The sequence below is a fragment of the Coregonus clupeaformis genome, unplaced genomic scaffold, assembly GCF_020615455.1.
Source record: "Coregonus clupeaformis isolate EN_2021a unplaced genomic scaffold, ASM2061545v1 scaf0009, whole genome shotgun sequence".
Classification (NCBI taxonomy): Eukaryota; Metazoa; Chordata; class Actinopteri; order Salmoniformes; family Salmonidae; genus Coregonus; species Coregonus clupeaformis.
In genome coordinates, this window is record NW_025533464.1 from 962,213 (window position 1) to 985,709 (window position 23,497).

General features: G+C 42.4%; 1 protein-coding gene and 1 long non-coding RNA gene across 3 annotated transcripts; one reads left to right on the top strand and one right to left on the bottom strand.

Moving 5' to 3' along the window:
• Positions 1–3,378: 3,378 nt before the first annotated feature.
• Positions 3,379–21,631, bottom strand: LOC121575709. 2 transcript variants are annotated; one of them, XM_041888994.2, is made up of 4 exons: positions 21,440–21,631; positions 7,464–12,825; positions 7,228–7,293; positions 3,379–4,489 (listed from the first exon to the last, which is right to left on the bottom strand). In XM_041888994.2, the coding sequence occupies exons 2-3, from the start codon at positions 12,727–12,729 to the stop codon at positions 7,235–7,237; spliced, it is 5,325 nt and encodes a 1,774-aa protein (XP_041744928.2). In that variant the 5' UTR covers positions 12,730–12,825; positions 21,440–21,631; the 3' UTR covers positions 3,379–4,489; positions 7,228–7,234. The 2 variants fall into 2 exon arrangements, with proteins under 2 accessions (XP_041744928.2, XP_041744927.2); XM_041888993.2 differs by having other exon boundaries at positions 7,425–12,825.
• Positions 4,429–19,718, top strand: LOC121575710. Its single transcript, XR_006002377.1, has 5 exons — positions 4,429–4,514; positions 18,828–18,950; positions 19,033–19,151; positions 19,249–19,322; positions 19,475–19,718. It is a non-coding gene; the product is annotated as an uncharacterized LOC121575710 (long non-coding RNA).
• Positions 21,632–23,497: the final 1,866 nt, after the last annotated feature.

Below are 23,497 nucleotides of genomic sequence, written 5' to 3' on the forward strand. Positions count from 1 at the left end.
TGTCAGGGCGGTATAACAGCATCCCCCCGGTCCTGTCAAGGCAGCGCCACCGACATTTCAGCTGCCAATCGCCCGCTCCACAACTGACCGAGTGCGGGAATGGGCATCATTGTATCTGCGCTCTCGGTCAGTTTGTGGGTTGGTGAGGGGGGTTAACAGCCACGTCTTTAGTGGATAACCACTGTCTCCTGATGGGCAGTAATAATAATTACAGACACAAACATTTTACTTTTAGATAGAACCATACATTTAAATGCATAACTTACCAAGTAGCCACCCATCGCGCACCCTGCCAGCTTGGAGTCTCATCCCAACCATGCTGTTTGTAAGGATATATGAATCATGGGTTGACCCAGGCCACCTTGCCACAATATTTGTTAGGCGCATTTGTGCATCACATATAATCTGCACATTTATTGAATGGAAATGTTTCCGATTCACATATGCAAATTCGGATTAGGAAAACCGGCTATCGCTGCAATTAGGAAAACCGGCTATCGCTGCAAATTGCGCTTTGATGTTTGGCTGGTCACCTGCATCGTATGGGAACGTTATATACCTGGTAGACAAGCGGATGATGCCGTCCCATACAGGTGGCATTGCACGGCTCAAACACGACTGGCTTATTCCTGAGCGGTCTGCCAGTTCTCTTTGGAAAGAACCGGTTGCTAGGAAACCAAGTGTAGTAAGCACCTGTAAAGGAACGGGTAATGCGTGGCTCCTCACTGTCTCTCTTTCCAAATTCGGACCCAACTCAGCGCAGAGCTCCAAGAGTATAGCCCTTGGAAATCTGAAACGGCTGATGAGCCAGTCATCGTCGTGGGCCAGAAAATCACCGTGGTCCCTAAAAACTCGTTCTCTCCGGATTTGTCCATTGAAAATGTCTTCTAATAAAGCCAAAGCTGCCATTGCTAGACGGGTTGTATCAATTTTCACATCCTTTATATATGTTCTTACTTAATTGCATAATTAATAGAATATTCTAATAAGACTCGTGTGACAATAATATGGCAAATCATTTATCAATTACAAATTATAAGCAATATCTGGCAGGTGCGATAGAACAGTTCGTAGTGTAATGTTTGCCACTTCACTTTATTGCCTCTATGAGTCGCCAACGGACAAACATCACAAAAATGTACATACGCCAGGCCTGAAGTTTACGTGGAAGAACGCACATTCTTACGTTAATTTCACTGTTAGTACATCTGACCGTGAACGTGAAAGCTGGCGTACGCCGTGTTTTCGTGCGTACGCAAGATTGATACATGAGGCCCCAGGACCTTAAATGTGCTTCTTCTTGAGCCACTCCTTTGTTGCCTTGGCCGTGTGTTTTGGGTCATTGTCATGCTGGAATACCCATCCACGACCCATTTTCAATGCCCTGGCTGAGGGAAGGAGGTTCTCACCCAGTCCATTGTCCCTTTGATGCAGTGAAGTTGTCCTGTCCCCTTAGCAGAAAAACACCCCCAAAGCATAATGTTTTCACCTCCATGTTTGACGGTGGTGATGGTGTTCTTGGGGTCATAGGCAGCATTCCTCCTCCTCCAAACACGGCGAGTTGAGTTGATGCCAAAGAGCTCCATTTTGGTCTCATATGACCACAACACTTTCACCCAGTTCTCCTCTGAATCATTCAGATGTTCATTGGCTTACTTCAGACGGGCATGTATATGTGCTTTCTTGAGCAGGGGGACCTTGTGGGCGCTGCAGGATTTCAGTCCTTCACGGCGTAGTGTGTTACCAATTGTTTTCTTGGTGACTATGGTCCCAGCTGCCTTGAGATCATTGACAAGATCCTCCCGTGTAGTTCTGGGCTGATTCCTCACCGTTCTCATGATCATTGCAACTCCACGAGGTGAGATCTTGCATGGAGCCCCAGGCTGAGGGAGATTGACAGTTATTTTGTGTTTCTTCCATTTGCGAATAATCACACCAACTGTTGTCACCTTCTCACCAAGCTGCTTGTCGATGGTCTTGTAGCCCATTCCAGCCTTGTGTAGGTCTACAATCTTGTCCCTGACATCCTTGGAGAGCTCTTTGGTCTTGGCCATGGTGGAGAGTTTGGAATCTGATTGATTGCTTCTGTGGACAGGTGTCTTTTATACAGGTAACAAACTGAGATTAGGAGCACTCCCTTTAAGAGTGTGCTCCTAATCTCAGCTCATTACCTGTATAAAAGACACCTGGGAGCCAGAAATCTTTCTGATTGAGAGGGGGTAAAATACTTATTTCCCTCATTAAAATGCAAATCAATTTATAACATTTTTGACATGCGTTTTTCTTGATTTGTTTGTTGTTATTCTGTCTCTCACTGTTGAAATAAACCTACCATTAAAATTATAAACGGATCATTTCTTTGTCAGTGGGCAAACGTACAAAATCAGCAGTGGATCAAATACTTTTTTCCCTCACTGTATGTAGTCTACATGTTAATCAATATTTTGCATGCTATGTTTAATTTTCTTCTGAATTGATTCAGTTAATTAAAATGTTTAAATGGACATTATCTCATGAGATGGGACTAACATACTGTATCTAGCCTGTTATTTCCCCAATATTCCTATCCCATGCAACAGACACAATGGACTTCCTCAGGTTAATGGTTGGTGAGGTGAGGTTAATGACCATGAGTGTTTTAGCACCGTGTTGGGAAGGGCCTCTCCTCTGACACCTGCGCTGCTGAGATCAAAACACACACAGCTCATTTAAAGGCATTCAGAGGACAGTGTGATATTATGACCCCTTGCTGAGACCGAGGAATAAGAGGGAAGAACATGGGAGGAGGATGGAGGAGAAAGGCTCCTATTACATTGGCTGACTCCATAATTCTCTCTCATGGATTGCTTGAATAACGGCTGGATTTTAACCCTCTGATCCCCCAGGCAAGGTCAGTCATGTACAGAATCCTGTAGCCTATCAAGTAAAAACTGAGGTTGAGGAAAACTATAACAGAAACAGCAAGTTGACCTCAAGTATGTAAGGTTAGGACTTTTCAACTCATGATGAGATATAGAAATCTCATTTGTAAGTAGTGATCTTGTACTATACATTCTCAACAAGCTTCCACCACTCTTGTCCTTGAAGGAAAAAGTTTCTGCTTGGCTTTCTCCAATTAATATACAATGAGTTGTGTAGAAACAGAAAATATGACTGAAGATTCCCCTCTTATCTGTTCTTATCCATTCACCTATGTGGAGTCTCTCAAGTCTCAACACAAAGGAGGACCCAGAAGCCTTGCACAAGTGAGTGACTGAAATGAAAGGAACATTAACATAGTACTTTGCTTCCCTCTGGTGGTGTAACTGTGTGTCTCAAATGTGGTCTGCCTGGTGGAGGGGGTAAATAATACTACAATTATCTTCATTGGATGCTGTGTAGTCTGAGAGGATTAGTAACAACAAAAATTTATTTTCTGTATTTATGTTAGTTCAGTGCCGTAACAATACAGTAAACAGAGGTAAAAAATAAAAATACAGCATCAAAACTGACAAAAACGAACAGATATTAAAAACAGAACTTGGCATTTCGACCAATTTTTAAGACGTAGTATAAAACCAGTGACCTGTGAAGTACATACATTCCTCAATACCCGAAATATTAGCAGTATCAGTGAATTTAACTACAAACATCATCTATGGCCACAGATAACTAAACCCATTGCAAGGAACCACATCAAACAAAGTGACAATGACTTTCAAACATAATTTGTTGTTGGATAGCCATGATACATTTACCCACTTTACCACCAGTGTTAAAAAAAACACCTGTTACAATTGACAAATTTTTTGTGTATGGGACAGCAGAATCTCGTTAAACAATAAGTTCAGTCTGGTTTCTCCCCTTTAGCTTTGGTTCTGGCTGCAATAGAAATAGACAATACAAATACTAGAAACAAACAAAATCCAATACCATCACTATGATGATTCAATCCCTATGATACCCTAACAACGTAGGCAAACAATACTATAGGAATACGGGTAACCAAACACCAATCACCCTTAGATGTCAAGAGTTACAATAAACACATATACATAGTATATAAAACACACTTCTGACTGTTTCAACCACAGCTAACCAAACATATTATAGAGAGAGAAATGTATTCATTTAAAAACATGTAGAAAAGTAAACTGCATAATGTAGCCTAAATATGGCTTTATAGGCACTGTCAGTAGTTGTTTCAAGTTTTAAAAAAGAACAGCATATGCACGATGTCAGGTATGAGGTAAAAGTATTGTCTTTGCCAGTTGCCATCAACTACTGTGTTGTCTGGTGTATCCTGTCAGGACCGACTGATTGGCTTACGAATCACATCTGTCTCCTGAACACCGCTCGTTCCATTCGTTCATGGGAGAGCTATGGTGCCTGGCTGTTGGCTCAACTCCTCTCAATTGGCTGGAGGATGAATGGCGACCAGGAAGGGGGCTTACATTCTGAGAGGAAGCTGGATGGTTACTGTGAGGGGGGCTTGCATTCGGAGAGGAACCTAAGAGGCAAACATAAGCAAGCAGGTGAGAAATATTTACATTAGCACTGTGGGAAATAGCCGTCCCCCAGCTACTGGCTTTCCAAGTGGAGATGAAGGATCAGTAAGGCGACTTTTCAGTTCATAAGTCTATTTTTCACCGTACACAGGATCCTGGGAACACTGCCTCAGAATATACTCAGAGCATGGCTAGAACATGTTCCAACCAAATCACACATACACTACTGTTATGAGTTTCTCGGGTATCAAGTAATTAAGGATGTAAGAATATACTTAGACACTTTGTGGAAAGTTAATACAAAGATTTTAATAGTCTGTAACGGGTTCGATATACCAAAGACAGAGCTTTGCCTCTTGCTATTTCGAACTGATTTGAACAAAGAGACCATCTCACTTATATACCCTCTGTTACACGTTTCTTCAACCACATCTGGCAACCCTCAGTGGGCACTCCCTTGTTTGATGTTACTACCATGCACCCCATGTCAGTATATCCTGTCCATCAATCATTCTAAGATAAACATCAGTAATCTCCTTTGACATAATGGAATGCATGGCACCTCAGACTGTGAGGCGCCCAGTCACTTTCTACTAAACTCAATCTGTTTCCCATCGCACTATGAAAACATCATAACAACTACCGTTCAAAAGTTTGGGGTAATTTAGAAATGTCCTTGTCTTCGAAAGAAAAGCAATTTTGTTGTCCATCAAAATAACATAAAATTTATCAGAAATGCAGTGTAGACATTGTTAATGTTGTAAATGGCTATTGTAGCTGGAAATGGCAGATTTTTAATGGAATATCTACATAGGCGTACAGAGGCCCATTATCAACAACCATCAGTCCTGTGTTCCAATGGCACGTTGTGTTTGCTAATCTAAGTTCATAATTTAAAAAAGCTAATTGATCATTAGAAACCCCTTTTGCAATTATGTTAGCACAGCTGAAAACTGTTGTGCTGATTAAAGAAGCAATAAAACTGGCCTTCTTGAGACTAGTTGAGTATCTGGAGCATCAGCAATTGTGGGTTTGATTACAGGCTCAAAATGGCCAGAAACAAATAACTTTCTTCTGAAACCCGTCAGTCTATTCTTGTTCTGAGAAATGAAGGCTATTCTATTCGAGAAATTGCCAAGAAACTGAAGATCTTGTACAACGCTGTGTACTGCTCCCTTCACAGAAAAATGAAAACTGTCTCTAACCAGAATAGAAAGAGGAGTGGGAGGCCCCGGTGCACAACTGACCATGGACAAATAGGTATGGGAAGTATTTTTCAAATCAAAACGTGCACCTGGGGGGCCGAGTACCGACTTACAGTGGGGAAAAAAAGTATTTAGTCAGCCACCAATTGTGCAAGTTCTCCCACTTAAAAAGATGAGAGAGGCCTGTAATTGTCATCATACGTACACGTCAACTATGACAGACAAAATGAGAAAAATAAATCCAGAAGGCACTGCAGGATTTGAGTCCCTGGTGGCGTAGTGTGTTACTGATGGTAGGCTTTGTTACTTTGGTCCCAGCTCTCTGCAGGTCATTCACTAGGTCCCCCCGTGTGGTTCTGGGATTTTTGCTCACCGTTCTTGTGATCATTTTGACCCCACGGGGTGAGATCTTGCGTGGAGCCCCAGATCGAGGGAGATGATCAGTGGTCTTGTATGTCTTCCATTTCTTAATAATTGCTCCCACAGTTGATTTCTTCAAACCAAGCTGCTTAGCTATTGCAGATTCAGTCTTCCCAGCCTGGTGCAGGTCTACAATTTTGTTTCTGGTGTCCTTTGACAGCTCTTTGGTATTGGCCATAGTGGAGTTTGGAGTGTGACTGTTTGAGGTTGTGTACAGGTGTCTTTTATACTGATAACAAGTTAAAACAGGTGCCATTAATACAGGTAACGAGTGGAGGACAGAGGAGCCTCTTAAAGAAGAAGTTACAGGTCTGTGAGAGACAGAACTCTTGCTTGTTTGTAGGTGACCAAATACTTATTTTCCACCATAATTTGCAAATAAATTCATAAAAAATCCTACAATGTGATTTTCTGGATTTTTTTCTCTCAATTTGTCTGTCATAGTTGACGTGTACCTATGATGAAAATTACAGGCCTCTCTCATCTTTTTAAGTGGGAGAACTTGCACAATTGGTGGCTGACTAAATACTTTTTTTCCCCACTGTATGTCTTTTCATGGTGTAGTAGGAACAAGGTTAGATTTGTGAGAGAGGTGATTATTGGTGCCACAGAGTCTGGATTCTGGTATGTCGGGGAGCTTGATGGTGTTTATCTTAGAATGATTGATAGATATAATATACTGACTTGGGGTACAGGGTGATACCATCAGGGAGGGGAGTGTCCACTGATGGTTACGAGATGTTGTTGAAGGAACGTGTAACATGAAGTATATAAACAGATTTTCCTTTGTCCAGAGTTGGAATGACAAGAGGCAAAGTATGTGCCGTTTGTTAGACGAATCACGGTACCGTACCTATTAAATATTTGTATGAACTCTCTGTCTGTGTCCCATATTCTATTGCATCCTGAACTTCTCGATACCAGAAACTCATTATAACACCGACTTTGGGAAACCCTGCTCTAGATGATTCCAATCAGAACCCAACATCAAACTGTGTACATCTGACATTTTTTTAAGAAAAATACATATACAACTTTGTTTGAAATACTGGGAAATCATTGGTGCAATTGTAAAAGTAGCCTACCATGTGAAGCTAGCATAGCCTGCGACTTACCTTCAATTTAATTTGGCCTCGTCTTCTGCTCCTCTGACCACTTGTAACCAACTCCAGTTGTTTTTGCTGTAACCAGAAGAACTTGTCAATGACTGGAAATCCAATAAAATGTATCTAAATATTGACCGGTAGTGTGTTCGTTTTTCATGCCAATGATAGCTATACATATTACACAAAAACTTTGAGGGAATACATACCATATTCGTTTGACAGTGGCTTGTGATTGGTGTCCTTACCCGAGTGTCTGGAGTCTTTCGGAGGTTCACGATGGAGACACTTCATCCAATGGTTTGCCTGAACAATGCTCTTCTTCATCAAAATGGCAGCAGGCTCATGTATTTCACGTTTCCTTTTGAAGCTCTTTTCACATGCACCGCTTGGTCCAGGCTTCAGCTCCCCTATATCTTGAGGACACCCTGATCGTCTGCGAGTCCGGGGGGTTGGCGTCGGGACAAAGCTACTCTCCCAATCAGAGAACACCTGCTGCCTCGCAGAGACTTTTGCCCCAAAATGACCATCGCCATATAGCGGTGATACCCTAGCCGGATTAGGGCATGCATGACTACCTGGGCTATTACCATTGGGACTGGCAGGCTTGATAAAAGGTTTTGGCTTGTGTGCCACTCTTGCAGGTTTGTTCAGCGTTTGTGATTCAGGTGAAGCACTGGGAGATGTCTCTTCTCTGTTCTCTCCCTCTTTCCCATCCTTTGAAACCTCTGGAGTCCTCGGAAGCTTGGGAATCCTTGGCAGCTTTGGCTTGGCGGGCGGCGAGTCGTTCTCACACTCGCTTTTTGAAAACCATCCTTTCTCATTCCTATTCAACACCTTCGGAATCTTTGTCAACTTCTGTTGGGATGTCAAGTCGCTCTCTGCCTTATGTTTTAGTTTCATGGACGAGTCAGGATTCTTAGAAACCTTTACCCCTAAACCCCCAGGGACTTCTCTATCCTCCACCCTCTTCAGCCTTGGTGGGGAACCTTTCCTGACAAGATGTTTGGATAAGGACAACTTTTCCAATCTGACTTTCAGGCGTTGAATTTTTTGCTTGTGTTTGATGCCGTTCCTCTGCCGCTCTTTGACAACAGGAGACACTGACTTTGCAGGGGAGCAGTGTCTTTTGTTCGGGACTTTAGTCTTTGGCTGTTCCTTTGGCATTTTGGGGACGTCCTCAGTATGTTTGGAGGGTGAGCAGTTTGTGGAAGGATTTTTGGGGACATTTATGGTGAGTTTGAGAGGAACGGTGGTAGTTGAGGATCCCTGCACATGGAGGGTTTTCACCCCAGGGCGCGGCAGTGGAAACGCACTGCCGTGGTCCCTCTCTCTTTCCACCAACTGGCACTGCAACTCTTTGGAGTCACCAGAGTTCCTGCCTTCAGTTTCAGTTGAAGTTCTCCTCTTCTGTGATATCTTGTCCCTAGATTGACTGCCCTCACCCACTTTTTCAATTGAAGGTCTCCTCTTCTTGTCCCTACTTTGATTGTTCTTGCTCTCTTTCTCAGTTGATGATCCCCTCTTCTTGTCTTTGCATTGATTTTTATCACTCTTAGTCGAATGTCTCCTCTTGTGTGACGCATGTGGCTTCTTGTCCCTGCGTTGATTATTCACAGTTGCCTTCACCCCAGAGCTCTTAGGGGGTTGGGATGGTGACCGTCTCCTCTCTGCTCTCCCATGGCTTTTCTTGAGCTTTTGTCTATCAGATGACTTTGGATGGAGGGTATTCTCCTTTTCCATATACATATATATTTTTTTCTTTGACTTGCAGGTTTTGTATTGGGTGAAAAAGTCTGCAACTTTGTCATACTTATCTACAGGTGAACCACAGTCCTCTATAGGTGAACACCAGTTGTCTGCTATGATGTTAGCTCTTAATTTTGAGGGGGTTTCAACCTTGGGAAGTGGTGATGTACTCATCCTACAGTCTTGGTCCTTCTCTTGCCATCTTTCCCTATCCTCAGAACTAGGACTGACTTTTCTGTGGGTAGTATGTTCTTGGGCTGACTCACATGGTTCTTTGGCATCAGTTTCAGGCTCCGTCCTTTTAACATTAGAAGCATGAGCCTCAATCTGAGCATGTTGTTCATTAGGGTTCTCCTCTGTCTCCTGATCTGAATCCTCACTTGTGTCTGACCAGAAAAAAAAGTCAGTGATCGGTACGACGTTTGTACATTGCTGCATTTCTCCCTCTGTTTTAATGTCACTGAATTGATTGTCATCACCCTCTTCTTCAGTTGATTGCATCTGCTTCTTGTCCCTGCATTGATTGTCCACAGTCGCCTTCCCCCCAGAGTCTGTTTCAGCAAGCAGTCTCACAGCATCCTCTGATGTGAGGACGGTCAAAATCATTGGAGAAAGGGGTTCTGTCTCTGAGTCTGCGTCTCTCGGGAGGTATGAGTCTGTTGGGGGGTCTGCGTCCATCATGAGGGCTGTGTTTGTTGCGAGGTCTGAGTCTGTTGCTTCTGTCTCCTGATCTGAATTTTCGCTTGTATCCGACAGGGTAAGGCAGTGAGAGATTGTTATGCATCTTGTACCTTTCTGCAATCCTTTCTCTCTCTGACAACTGGAGCATAGGCCACTTTCAAACCCATTGTCAGTTTCAATAATACAAGGACAGTAGCAGGACTTATCTAAGCTGCCAATTACTATATTCTTTAGTTGCTTGGTCTGGGTCTTATCTTTGTTTTCAGAGCATGGTTCAGGGGACCAGAGTTGGAGGTCAGAGCCATTTTCAATCTGGCAAAACAGTCTCATGGCATCCTCAGATGTCAGGATGGTCAAATTCATTGGGGGAAGGAGGTCTGTGTCCGAGTCTGTTGTGAGGTCTGTGACGGTGTTGAGGTCTGCATCTGTTGGGCAGTTTGAGTCTGTTTTGAGCTCTGCTTCTGATGCCTCTGTTTCAGCAAGCAGTCTCACAGCATCCTCTGATGTAAGGACGGTCAAAATCATTGGGGAAAGGGGTTCTGTCTCTGAGTCTGCATCTTTTGGGAGGTCTGTGTCTTTTGGGGGGTCTGCGTCCATCATGAGGGCTGTGTTTGTTGCGAGGTCTGAGTCTGTTGCTTCTGCTTCAACAGGTTGTCGGGCAGGCAAGTCCACAGTCTCCATCTTGCTGTGGAAGGTGTCATTCATTTTGACTCCCCCAACCACTTTGGAACTCTCCTCTGCTTTATCTGGTATAAACCACAGAGACCAAGCTCTTCCAGATTCTTTGTCAATGTCATACAGCTTCTCGTTGACATTTAACCATGATGACCTGTAACCCATGTGGGAAGAGCTGTCAACATGTGCTGGAATGGGAAAGTTCTCGACCACTTCCCCCAGTGATATACCACTGACTGCAAAGACAACCACTGCCTTCTCATCCTCTACGGCCCAGGCAGACACATCCTGCATTATTTTCTCATCCCTTTTATCTTTTAAAGCTTTTACCAGGTTAGAGGTATCCCCGCCCCAATATCGCTCCAATATGGCCTTTAGACAACCATCCTTTGCATCTGTGACTGTTGCTGCACTCTCCAGATAACTAACCAGTTGTTGCAGCGTAGTTAACTTGAACTGAACTTCAGAAATTGTGGACAAATCAAGAGTTCTCTCATCTGCGCCATTGGAGCTAATGTCCACAATTGTCTGGGTACCACAAATGCGTACAATATCAGTTGCCTGAGGGTTGGTGTGGACAAATGGTGAAGGTGAACTCTTGACCAGAAGGACCCCATTGTCCTCTCCAGTAGATGCCAGTAAACTTGTTGCAGATGCATCTACAGGCTTATCACACTCCATAACACTCTCAACTTGAACTGTCTCATTTAGGACAGATCGAGAACTTGCATCATCTTTAGCGCTTTCCCACAGGCTTTCCACCTGTTGTTCGTTGATGGACCAGGCATGTAAAATCTTAAATGGCACCTCATTGCCTGCATTCTCTGTCTCCATGGGCTCTGGGGACTGCTGTGGACCCATTGGCGGGACGATAGCCACGGGAGGCGGAGTGGTGGCGACTGCCGTCAGGGTCATACACCTGGGGGTGGACTTAATCTCCAGCCGTACAGTGGAGTCCTCAGCACTAAACCTCTCAGGGGGCCTTGCCTGGTCGTCTTTGGTGTTTAGAAGTCGGTACGTATTGCCTGCTTGTAAAACATCCATTTTCTCTGTGCTGGATTGTTGGGACTGAGAGGGATCTTGTGTAGAGTTGTTCCCATTTACGGGTCCATTTTTAGATCTTAAAACACTCTGGAGCCAGTCCTGTATTTCACTGAGTGAGATCTTATGATTATGAGGTGGTTTGTCCTGAGGTGTCTCAGTGAGAGGTTTGGGAGAAGGAGAGGGAGCATGTTGCTGTTCAGGGGTGGCAGAGGTCTGGGTGTGAGAAACCAGAGTAGCATTGACAGAAAGATTATTGGTTTGTTGTGTTATGGCTTGGGAAGGAACACTAGGTCCTAGTATACCATGGGTGTCTGCATTTGTTACCTGGGCTGCTTTTAGGTCAACGACACCAGATTCTCTACCTCCCGTGGAAGGGAGATCCATAGAAACACACTGCTGTGCAGTCGCAGTGAAGGCCTGCACAAGTGATGTAGAATCTCTCACAGGACCTGCTGTTCGTCCTGATGTTGTTTCACTGTGTTTGTTGTTGACCACAGGAGCAGTTGGATTGATGTTGGCATGCTGAATGTCTGGAGAAGTGTTGGTCGTAGTTTGAGAAGGGTTGACATGCTTAGCCTGGAAGTCCAGCCTGGGAGACCTGCTGGAATGGGCCCTAGAACATCCACTAGACCCACCCCTAGAACGTCCACTAGACCCACCCCTAGATCGTCCACTAGAACCACCCCTCGAACGTCCACTAGACCCACTCCTAGAACGTCTACTAGAACCATCCCTAGAATGTTCACTAGAGCCACCCCTAGAACATCCTCTTGAGCATTCATTAGAATGTCCCCTTGAATGTTCATTAAAATGTCCTCTAGCATGGGTGGAATTGAACATCTGCCATTTGCCTACCAAGTAATGGAGAATGTTATGATTCACTACCCGACCAACCATATAATCACGGTCAACGTTATGATGAAGTGAAATATCCTCATGCCCTCTTTCAACAATGAGTGGGGGCAAAAACTCATAGCTGGGGAGGTGGGGTTCATACTTAGCCCATGTTTCTGTTCTAGCTCCACTGCGGTGTAAGGTTACATTAGGGGATGCCTGGCATCTCAAGGGTCCATAGAGATTGGGCCAATCCCTTATCTTCTGACTCTGAGCCATTCTGTGATGGCCCTGATGATACAGAGGAGGTGACTGGGTCTCTTGTGCCCAATGTCCACGGAAGTCCATTTGAGAGTTTTGTCTATGGCAGTTGTAGTGGGCCCGCATGGCAGCTTCTTCCTCATGGTTCAGCCACTGGTGTTCCCTTTCCTGTTGGGTGAGGTACTGTCTTTCACCAGCAGGTGGAGCACTTTCCCAGTGAGCCATATTATGGCGGCTGCATCCGTCACCATCGCTCCAAGTGTTATCCATGTTGTGTCAGCTCTATCTGTCCCAGCACATTAAGCTGGGCAGCATTTCAAGCATATGGGGCACCATCCTCAATAGTTGAATTGTGAGAGGTCAATTCTGGAGAAAAAAAAGAGAGAAACAGTTGTGAAAACTATGCAATCAACCAAGTTATTGATTTTTCTAACATACACCGTAACTCTGAAACATGTTTAGGACATGTGACTGCTAGTTCAGACATTATGGGTTGAAAGTTAGATTTAGAGAGCCGCGCACAATTCACAGTCAACTAACACCATCAACATAGTACACACCCATACAAGAGGAGCCTGTGCCCCACAAATACTAGTCTGGGCAGGAGGAGAGTTCCACCTCAGGTCAGGTTGACTCTCCAGAGGAATCAGGGAGGGTGTTGGACCCTCCACATCTGTTTGGTGTATAATATGGCACTGTTGATATCCAAGGCCCTTTCTCAGGATTAAACCAAGGTAACTTGTCTCAGGCTACTTATTATTATGACAATTGACCACACAACAACTGTCTCTAGCCTTGTGATGCAGAGACGCAACCTTGAAGTGAATGAATGACAATGGTTAAACGGTTAACATAACAATGGAGCCTATTCATTCCATTGTTCAGAACCTAACAGTGAAACAGTGTAACTAAAATGCGATCTACAGTAGCAGAGATTTTAGAATGAGCCATATCAAGAATAAACAAGTCCTCACTCTCAGCCCTAGGGGGGGGGGGGGTGTAGAGTTTCCTGTCTAAGATCACAGGTATTTGCGCTTTCAAACCACTTGAGCCACAGACTCCAAAGTGTCATGATGTTGGAAAAATTGCACAGGTCTTATTTTCACGATATGGACATTAATTTGCTTTCCAAACCTAATAAACATGTGGAAATGTGAGCAGCATTCCATATTCCTAGTTGAATTAGTTAGGGAGCATAAACAAAGTCTAATTTTTACAGTCTAATTTAAATAGCTCATTGGTCATGTGACCTACTGACCTCAACCATGGTTCAGAATGTCTGGCAGTCTGACTAAAGTGCCAGAGGTATGAGGAGAGACATCCTCCTTTGTATTTATGGGAACAAATATTTCCTAACGCTTTGGATCCTATTCTTGGACAGTTAGTAGACAATGTATCAATATGGAAGAAAAAAAACATTGTTCACTATTTACTGTCCATGAGTGACCTCAACCTTGTGGTTCTGTGTGTGTTTGGACCAATAAAGTGCCAACTCAATTCTACTACTGACTAGTCTCTCATGCCCCTATGACCAGAGGCAATAGCTTCTAATCTAAACCAGCCCTTTTTTACTGGAGTACACTAACCCCTAATTGGGGCTCTTTCTTGACACATAGTAGCAGTTTACCAGATAAGAAGTCAAAAAAGTAGATTGTTGTAAGGGTTTATTAGGTCCTGTTCTGGCCCCATTGTCATATCTGTTCTGGATTCTGAGTGGTAAAAACATAGCTGAAAAGTGCCTCTTTGTATGTGTATACTGTATGTGGGAATGTCCATCCTACATGTAGTGTTGGTACATGGAATACTCATCAACTGCATATATCATAAATTGCTATGGCAAATAGAAGTATTATGTTCAACAACTGACATTTACGGATCTTATTTTGACAAAACACACTTTAAATGGGTGCTTACAATTAATGATCTATTGTCATAGACTTGGTGGGCACTGTCATCTGTGATCTTTGTGATATGACTTTCTTTAAGCACGTTCTGATGAAACTGTCACTTCATATTTTTTTCTTAAATATGTCGTGGATAATTATCACTATACTTGTTAACAATCAAAAGTTCTTCCAGAGTTTTTGTTGAATCAAGATATACTTTTATTACATGAAGCAACGAAAGCCGAGCTGGTCCATGGAGTAGCTGCTTGCCATGACTCGAAGCTCTCCTTTTATACAGACACAAATGCATAGTCAAGCTTATACAACATACAGTGAGGGAAAAATGTATTTGATCCCCTGCTGATTTTGTACGTTTGCCCACTGACAAAGAAATGATCAGTCTATCATTTTAATGGAAGGTTTATTTGAACAGTGAGAGACAGAATAACAACAAAAAAATCCTGAAAAATGCATGTAGAAAATGTTATAAATTGATTTGCATTTTAATGAGGGAATTAAGTATTTGACCCCCTCTCAATCAGAAAGGTTTTCTGGCTCCCAGGTGTCTTTTATACAGGTAATGAGCTGAGATTAGGAGCACACTCTTAAAGGGAGTGCTGCTAATCTCAGTTTGTTACCTGTATAAAAGACACCTGTCCACAGAAGCAATCAATCAGATTACAAACTCTCCACCATGGCCAAGACCAAAGAGCTCTCCAAGGATGTCAGGGAGACCAAAATTGAGCTCTTTGGCATCAACTCAACTCGCCGTGTTTGGAGGAGGAGGAGGAATGCTGCCTATGACCCCAAGAACACCATCCCCACCGCCAAACATGGAGGTGGAAACATTATGCTTTGGGGGTGTTTTTCTGCTAAGGGGACAGGACAACTTCACCGCATCAAAGGGACGATGGATGGGGCCATGTACCGTCAAATCTTGGGTGAGAACCTCCTTCCCTCAGCCAGGGCATTGAAAATGGGTCGTGGATGGGTATTCCAGCATGACAATGACCCAAAACACACGGCCAAGGCAACAAAGGAGTGGCTCAAGAAGAAGCACATTAAGGTCCTGGAGTGGCCTAGCCAGTCTCCAGACCTTAATCCCATAGAAAATCTGTGGAGGGAGCTGAATGTTCGAGTTGCCAAACGTCAGCCTCGAAACCTTAATGACTTGGAGAAGATCTGCAAAGAGGAGTGGGACAAAATCCCTCCTGAGATGTGTGCAAACCTGGTGGTCAACTACAAGAAACGTCTGACCTCTGTGATTGCCAACAAGGGTTTTGCCACCAAGTATTAAGTCATGTTTTGCAGAGGGGTCAAATACTTATTTCCCTCATTAAAATGCATATCAATTCATAACATTTTTGACATGCGTTTTTCTGGATTTTTTTGTTGTTATTCTGTCTCTCACTGTTCAAATAAACCTACCATTAAAATTATAGACTGATCATGTCTTTGTCAGTGGGCAAACGTACAAAATCAGCAGGGGATCAAATACTTTTCCCCCTCACTGTACATAGTTACTCCTCTTGATATGAATGAATAACATCTTTCAGTATCACATGTTGGCTGCTCACGAGGGCTACTTGCGCTTCTCTAAGTGGGGCTTCTGTCTCTTATTAGTGGTGTGACTCAAAAAAGTTTATACATACGTACGTTAAAGAACAATCACACTGTATTGACTATATTCACTATCCAGACATGCATCTGGAGTACAAAGTATCAATCATGTTCATTCTGTTTTACCCTTATCCTTTCATAACACATTATAAAACATATCAATTAATACTTAAACATGGTTTAAACATGTCATCCGTAACCCATTCTCAACCACATATATTTAAGCATTTACCAACAGCCATCCTCCCTGGCCCTTGAGATTATGTGCATGTGGCTATGTGTCAGGTCATAAGCACAAACAAGTGATAACACCAGTTCCATTGTTACTCCAATCTCCACACAGCTACCACGAGAAGTTATCTCCATCACATGTCATTGACATACCCAGATCAGCTGCAGGGAGTTATTAGAAGCACAGCGTTTGCACTAAAGAAATGTCTCTGCTCTGTTTGAACCCTTTAATTCAGTCCTTCTCAAATAGTGGGGCGTGCCCCCCTGGGGGGGCTCGGAGCGTGTGACCCCGGGAAACATGCTTTTTTTTGCCGCAGGGAGTAGGGTTTTTTTGCACCGAACAAGAGCACACAGCACAGAGCAGGAGATATGAAGTGCAGATAACAAACCCTTAAGAGACACCATGGAAACATATCTAACAGGGATGAAAAGAAAGGCGGAGAGAGACGGAGATAATGAGACAAACGTAAGTCTCCCGAAAGCTAAGACGAGGAAATATGACGAAGTGTATGTAGCGCTTGGCTTCACTGTGACTACGGTGGGAGACGAGGAAAGACTGGTATGTTTACTGTGTCTAAAAATGTTGGCAGCGGACAGCATGAAGCCAAATAAATTAAGGCGTCACTTAAAGACATTACACCCCAATCACGCTGATAAGCCGCTTAAGTTTTTTCAGCGAAAACGTGCCGAATATTGCCAACAATTGTCCCGCTTTGTGAATGCTACTTCAGTAAACCAGCGAGCACTGTTAGCATCATATACAGTCATATACCTTACAGTTAGATGAAGCAACTGACAGCAACAAAGACTGTTTGTTTATCGCTTATGTACGTTTTGACATGACAAACTCCCTGTGTGAGGATCTACTTTTTTGTTAATATGTCAGAGACAGAGCCACAGCTGAAGAGCTATTCAAAATGCTGGACTGCTTCCTGACTGAGAATGGCTAAAGTGGGAGAACTGCATTGGTGTTTGCAGTGATGGTGCACAGACCATGGCAGGGATGAGAAAAGGACTTTGGGCACTCATCAAGAAGGCCTCACCTAATGCTGAGTGGACACACTGTGTTATACACAGAGAAGCACTGGCATCAAGGCACCTTTCCTCTGAATTAAGTGAGGTTATGACTGACATTGTAGGTGTAGTCAATTTTATAAAGACCAGACCACTAAAAACAAGAGTCTTCTCTGCTATCTGTGAGGAGATGGGAGCTGAACATCAAGCTGTGCTGTTTCACAGTGAAGCAAGGTGGCTGTCACGAGGAAAAGTCTTGTCCGAAGTTTTTGAGCTCAGAGAGCAGATAAGAATGTTTTCGGAGCAAGAGCACAAGTATGACCTTGCAGAAAAATTTAGTGATGAGAACTTCCTGGCAAAACTGGCCTACCTGAGTGACATATTTGGAAAGCTAAATGAACTAAATCTACAGCTTCAAGGGAAAGATAAACACCTCCCTCAGGTCACAGACAAGATCAGCTCTTTCACTCGAAAGCTTGCAATGTGGGGCAGGCGACTTGATGAAGGAAATACTGATTGATTCGAGAACCTGCATGAATTTGTTGACACTACTGACTATGATGCTACCTCAGTGATTCCATATATTAAGGAGCATATTTCATCACTGATGGGATTCTTTAAAAAGTACTTCCCTGAAAACAGTTCCCAATATGACTGGGTGAGAGATCCTTTCAATGCACCAGCTCCAATTGGTTTCAGCTCTGCAGAGGAGGACCAGTTTATTGATATGACGTCTGACTCCACATTGAGACTGAGGTTCACATCACAGACAGTTAATTCTGGCTGAGTGTAGAGAGGCAGTATCCACTCTTAGGGCAGAGGGCCATGGGCATTCTTCTTCCTTTTGAAACATCTTATCTTTGTGAGACTGGCTTCTCTGCTGTTGCTGCACTGAAGACCAAGTACAGGTCCCAGCTAAACATTGAGCAGGAGCTGAGAGTTGCAGTATCCTGCTTCAAACCCCGTTTCGAAAAGTTGTGCACTGCAAAACGTGCTCATTGTAGCCATTAATCCTGACTTCCTCATTAAGTATTTTCTGTTACAGACTAAAAAACAATGTTAATAAAGTTATTCTTTGTTGTAAATTGATCTATATTTCTTTCTTTATTCTTTTTTTTGTTTTCTTTAATGTTAATAAGGATACAATGTTATGCAGAGGTGTACTTATAACAATTTTATAGACAAATGATACTATTTACAGTCGCGGCGGAAAGTTGGGGGGCGCGAAATGTTTACTTCTTCCTAGGGGGGGCGTAACATAAAATAATTGAGAAGCACTGCTTTAATTGGTTCTTAATCCATAAGCATTTAAGGCATATAGGTGTTTCATTCTACAACCTACTGTATGTACTAGAAAATCATCCATAAAGTCTACAAACACTCTACATTTATTCACTCTGTGATACGGTTGGATCCTATACGGTTGGATCCTATCCTATATATTATTATTCTCCTGTAAATGGTTCAGTGCCTATAATTTAGGCTGTGTAGAATGGGGCATAAAGGAAATTACCTCTACAAGATTATGCTGATAAGGAAAACAGCATACAGTTTTGGCCTGTGTATTCACTTGCCTATAACTAATCAGAATTCCATTATGTTTACATTAAAAAAAAGAATACTTCAAAATAATAAGATCCTGCCATGGAAAAGAAGACTGGGTGGACATCGTGGAAAGGAGGGGAAATAACTCACACCATGCAGCAGGACACCTTCAGCTGCGGGGTCTTAGTAATGCAGGTTTGATAGTTATATTTTCAATACTGAATGGTTAGCTGTTATGTGACAATTAGGTCAAAAACTATTTTCTTTTTTGGTGTAGATGGCCAAGGAAGTTGCACAGAACTTCCCCAACATCCCCTCCCAAATGGATATAGAACCTTCACAAAAACACATGGAGCAACTGAAAATAAATGGCTGAGGATATACTAAAAATGTCTGGTATGTAATGAAATTTCATTGAAAGTAAATGTCAATTCTTTATTTTTATGTAGTTGTGTGGGACAACCATTTGTTCAGTTCATGCCTATGATTTCAGAGTTCAACAAAGCCAACAACTGCTTCATATGTGCCACTGATAAAGAACCTGGATGTGGCCCAAAGACTGACTGGGTTAGTAACTTTATTTAACATGTTTATAATCTTTTGGCAACAGGTGACGGCATGTAAGACAATGTATGATATAACACAATGGATGGCTAATTTGTCATACTGCATTGATATTGAATATTATTTATAACGTGTTAGACTTTCTTCTATTTTAGATTGAATGTTTTGCATGCCAACGGTGGTTCCATGTGCTACAAAAGAGTTAAACAGAGTGAAGAACACAAACTGGAAGTGCAGTCTGTTGTTGAAACTGTATGCTATACCCCATCCACACTGAAGAGGCTCTGAAGTTTACGTCAACCAGGAATAAAGAGAAAGTTAACACTGTGAAATGTTTAGTACTTATTTGAAGTAAAGTGTCCGTTGACATGTTGGAAAAGATTAAAGGTTTACAATTTCTGTTTAATTTGTCATCATTCAATTTTAATTCATTGATTATCTGGCCACCATTATTGTGGTTACATGTTCAGTATATGTATCAACCAGCAAACCCACTGCAGCCTACCTTACTGGCCGTGCAGTTCACTCTCCGTCCATGCTTTGGACAATTATTAACATGACTCTCATACTTTGCCCTTTTCCTTTATGGTTGATATTAATGATCCTCTGTAGCTCAATTGGTAGAGCATGGCGCTTGTAACGCCAGGGTAGTGGGTTTGATCCCTGGGACCACCCATACGTAAAAATTTATGCACACATGACTGTAAATTGCTTTGGATAAAAGCGTCTGCTAAATGGCATATTATATTATTATTATGATGAACAGAGATATTCTCTTTCTCTCTCTCCTATTGTGTACCACTGTTAAATACTGTGGCAAAATAAAGACTTAAGGAAAGGGAAAGTAAGTACTCAGAACTACCAATTATTAGATAAACAATAAAGAAAATGGTAAACAACACTGGACTAAACCCCATAATTGTCAAACTAATATTAATGTACAACAATATAGAAGATACATAACTAGAGGTTATGCTATAACTTAAGCACACATCTTAGGTGTGTAACTGACATGACCAAGGAGCTAAAATCGCATGAGATGAAAATGGACGAACAAAAGGGTATGCAATATAGAAGGGTAGTCAGTGGACATGCTGAACCATGTTTAAGTCCAGTAGGTCACATGACCAAGGAGCGATTTAAATTCTAAAGTTTGAAAAATGTATGTAAAATCATGTGAGAAGACAATGGACAAACTTATGTGTGCAATATAGAAGGGTAGTCAGCGGACATTCTGAAAGTAGTTTGAGGGTTGTAGGTCACATGACCAAGGAGCTATTGAAATTTGAAAAATTTGATATGTCACCATGTTGATGGTCCCTAACTGCTGTTGGTGGACATAAGGAAAACTACAGGCGAATATCCAACCTGAATCTTTACCTCCATGTTTGTGGGCACCGTTTGTCACCATTATAGTGCAATTAATGTATTGTTTAGTGTTGTGTCTTTGCTGTCAGGCGGCAGGTAGCTTAGTGGGTAAGAGCGTTGTGCCAGTAACCGAAAGGTCGCTGGTTCTAATCCCCGAGCCGACTAGGTGAAAAATCTGTCGATGTGCCCTTGAGCAAGGCACTTAACCCTAATTGCTCCTGTAAGTCGCTCTGGATAAGAGCGTCTGCTAAATGACCAAAAATAAAATAAATAAATAATAAATAAATAAAATAAATAAATGTATAAACAACAACAAAAGTTGTTTGCCCCACCAAGATTTACATGCTAAAATCGCCACTGACTATATAGCCTCAAAACATGGTTAAACCTATAACTTTGATAGCATGGATGGTCATTCCTTGCATCCATAGCGCTGTATATGAATTTTAGAGTGGTTACATTTCTCCAGCCCCATCCCTCAGCCTTTTACAGAAACAGTGTCAGGGATTCAATTCGTTATTGTTTCCTCTGCTGATTGCCGCTTTAAGATGTGTTACAAAGTGACGAGCAAACACCTTGAAACGGTCCTCCATGTATTTACTTGGATATCTCCTGGAGAATGAATACCCATGCGTAAATCCGATGCTTTTTTTTTTTTTGCACAAAGAGAAAATACTGTTCAACATAGATAGCATTGTTGTTCATGTCAACCAATAGATTTTCCTAACAGAATATAGACCTAGGATACTTACAGAAAGCCTGCGCTGCTCCTCTCTCTTTCACATGCGGCAGATCAGCGGTAAACATGCATGTATCTGTTGTGGAAAATTGTCCTTATCCTTATTAAAAATAAAGTACTTCCAGAGTTTTTTGAAGAATCAAGATAGACTTTACTGCAGAGCAACGAACTCTCCAACCCTCAGTTCTCAGTTTATATACAGTTTCATTCTTGCTCATAGTACACGCCTTTTCCTTAATCCCTCCCCGGTAAATTCACTCCACCATTGTTTCCAATCTTAACCGTCCCGCCCATCATGTTTATTCTTTAATAGTGGCGCAATCTGGCTTCTCCTCCTCCTAGTCCAGTGCTTCTCAATTATTTTATGTTACGCCCCCCCTAGGAAGAAGTAAACATTTCGCGCCCCCCAACTTTCCGCCGCGACTGTAAATAGTATCATTTGTCTATAAAATTGTTATAAGTACACCTCTGCATAACATTGTATCCTTATTAACATTAAAGAAAACAAAAAAAAAGAATAAAGAAAGAAATATAGATCAACTTACAACAAAGAATAACTTTATTAACATTGTTTTTTAGTCTGTAACAGAAAATACTTAATGAGGAAGTCAGGATTAATGGCTACAATGAGCACGTTTTGCAGTGCACAACTTTTCGAAACGGGGTTTGAAGCATGATACTGCAACTCTCAGCTCCTGCTCAATGTTTAGATGGGACCTGTACTTGGTCTTCAGTGCAGCAACAGCAGAGAAGCCAGTCTCACAAAGATAAGATGTTTCAAAAGGAAGAAGAATGCCCATGGCCCTCTGCCCTAAGAGTGGATACTGCCTCTTTACACTCAGCCAGAATTCACTGTCTGTGATGTGAACCTCAGTCTCAATGTGGAGTCAGACGTCATATCAATAAACTGGTCCTCCTCTGCAGAGCTGAAACCAATTGGAGCTGGTGCATTGAAAGGATCTCTCACTCAGTCATATTGGGAACTGTTTTCAGGGAAGTACTTTTTAAAGAATCCCATCAGTGATGAAATATGCTCCTTAATATATGGAATCACTGAGGTAGCATCATAGTCAGTAGTGTCAACAAATTCATGCAGGTTCTCGAATCAATCAGTATTTCCTTCATCAAGTCGCCTGCCCCACATTGCAAGCTTTCGAGTGAAAGAGCTGATCTTGTCTGTGACCTGAGGGAGGTGTTTATCTTTCCCTTGAAGCTGTAGATTTAGTTCATTTTGCTTTCCAAATATGTCACTCAGGTAGGCCAGTTTTGCCAGGAAGTTCTCATCACTAAATTTTTCTGCAAGGTCATACTTGTGCTCTTGCTCCGAAAACATTCTTATCTGCTCTCTGAGCTCAAAAACTTGGGACAAGACTTTTCCTCGTGACAGCCACCTTGCTTCACTGTGAAACAGCACAGCTTGATGTTCAGCTCCCATCTCCTCACAGATAGCAGAGAAGACTCTTGTTTTTAGTGGTCTGGTCTTTATAAAATTGACTACACCTACAATGTCAGTCATAACCTCACTTAATTCAGAGGAAAGGTGCCTTGATGCCAGTGCTTCTCTGTGTATAACACAGTGTGTCCACTCAGCATTAGGTGAGGCCTTCTTGATGAGTGCCCAAAGTCCTTTTCTCATCCCTGCCATGGTCTGTGCACCATCACTGCAAACACCAATGCAGTTCTCCCACTTTAGCCATTCTCAGTCAGGAAGCAGTCCAGCATTTTGAATAGCTCTTCAGCTGTGGCTCTGTCTCTGACATATTAACAAAAAAGTAGATCCTCACACAGGGAGTTTGTCATGTCAAAACGTACATAAGCGATAAACAAACAGTCTTTGTTGCTGTCAGTTGCTTCATCGAACTGTAAGGCAAAACGTTTGTCTTTGAGTTTATCTACCAGCTGTTCTTTAAGATCGTTAGCAATGTCATTTATACGTCTGGCGACGGTGTCATTGGACAGAGGGATAGTTTTTATTTTTGCAGCACTTGCGTCATCCAGCATGACAGAGACCATGTCTAATGCTGCAGGCAGTATCAGCTCCTCTGCTATGGAGTGTTATTTTTTGCACTGA

Excerpts from the sequence above, each read along its gene's own strand:
- LOC121575709 (XM_041888993.2), bottom strand. The coding sequence starts at position 12,729 with ATGGATAACACTTGGAGCGATGGTGACGGATGCAGCCGCCATAATATG. Across the intron at positions 7,294-7,424 it reads GCCACTGTCAAACGAATATG|CAAAAACAACTGGAGTTGGT; the intron begins GTATGTATTCCC and ends TTCTGGTTACAG.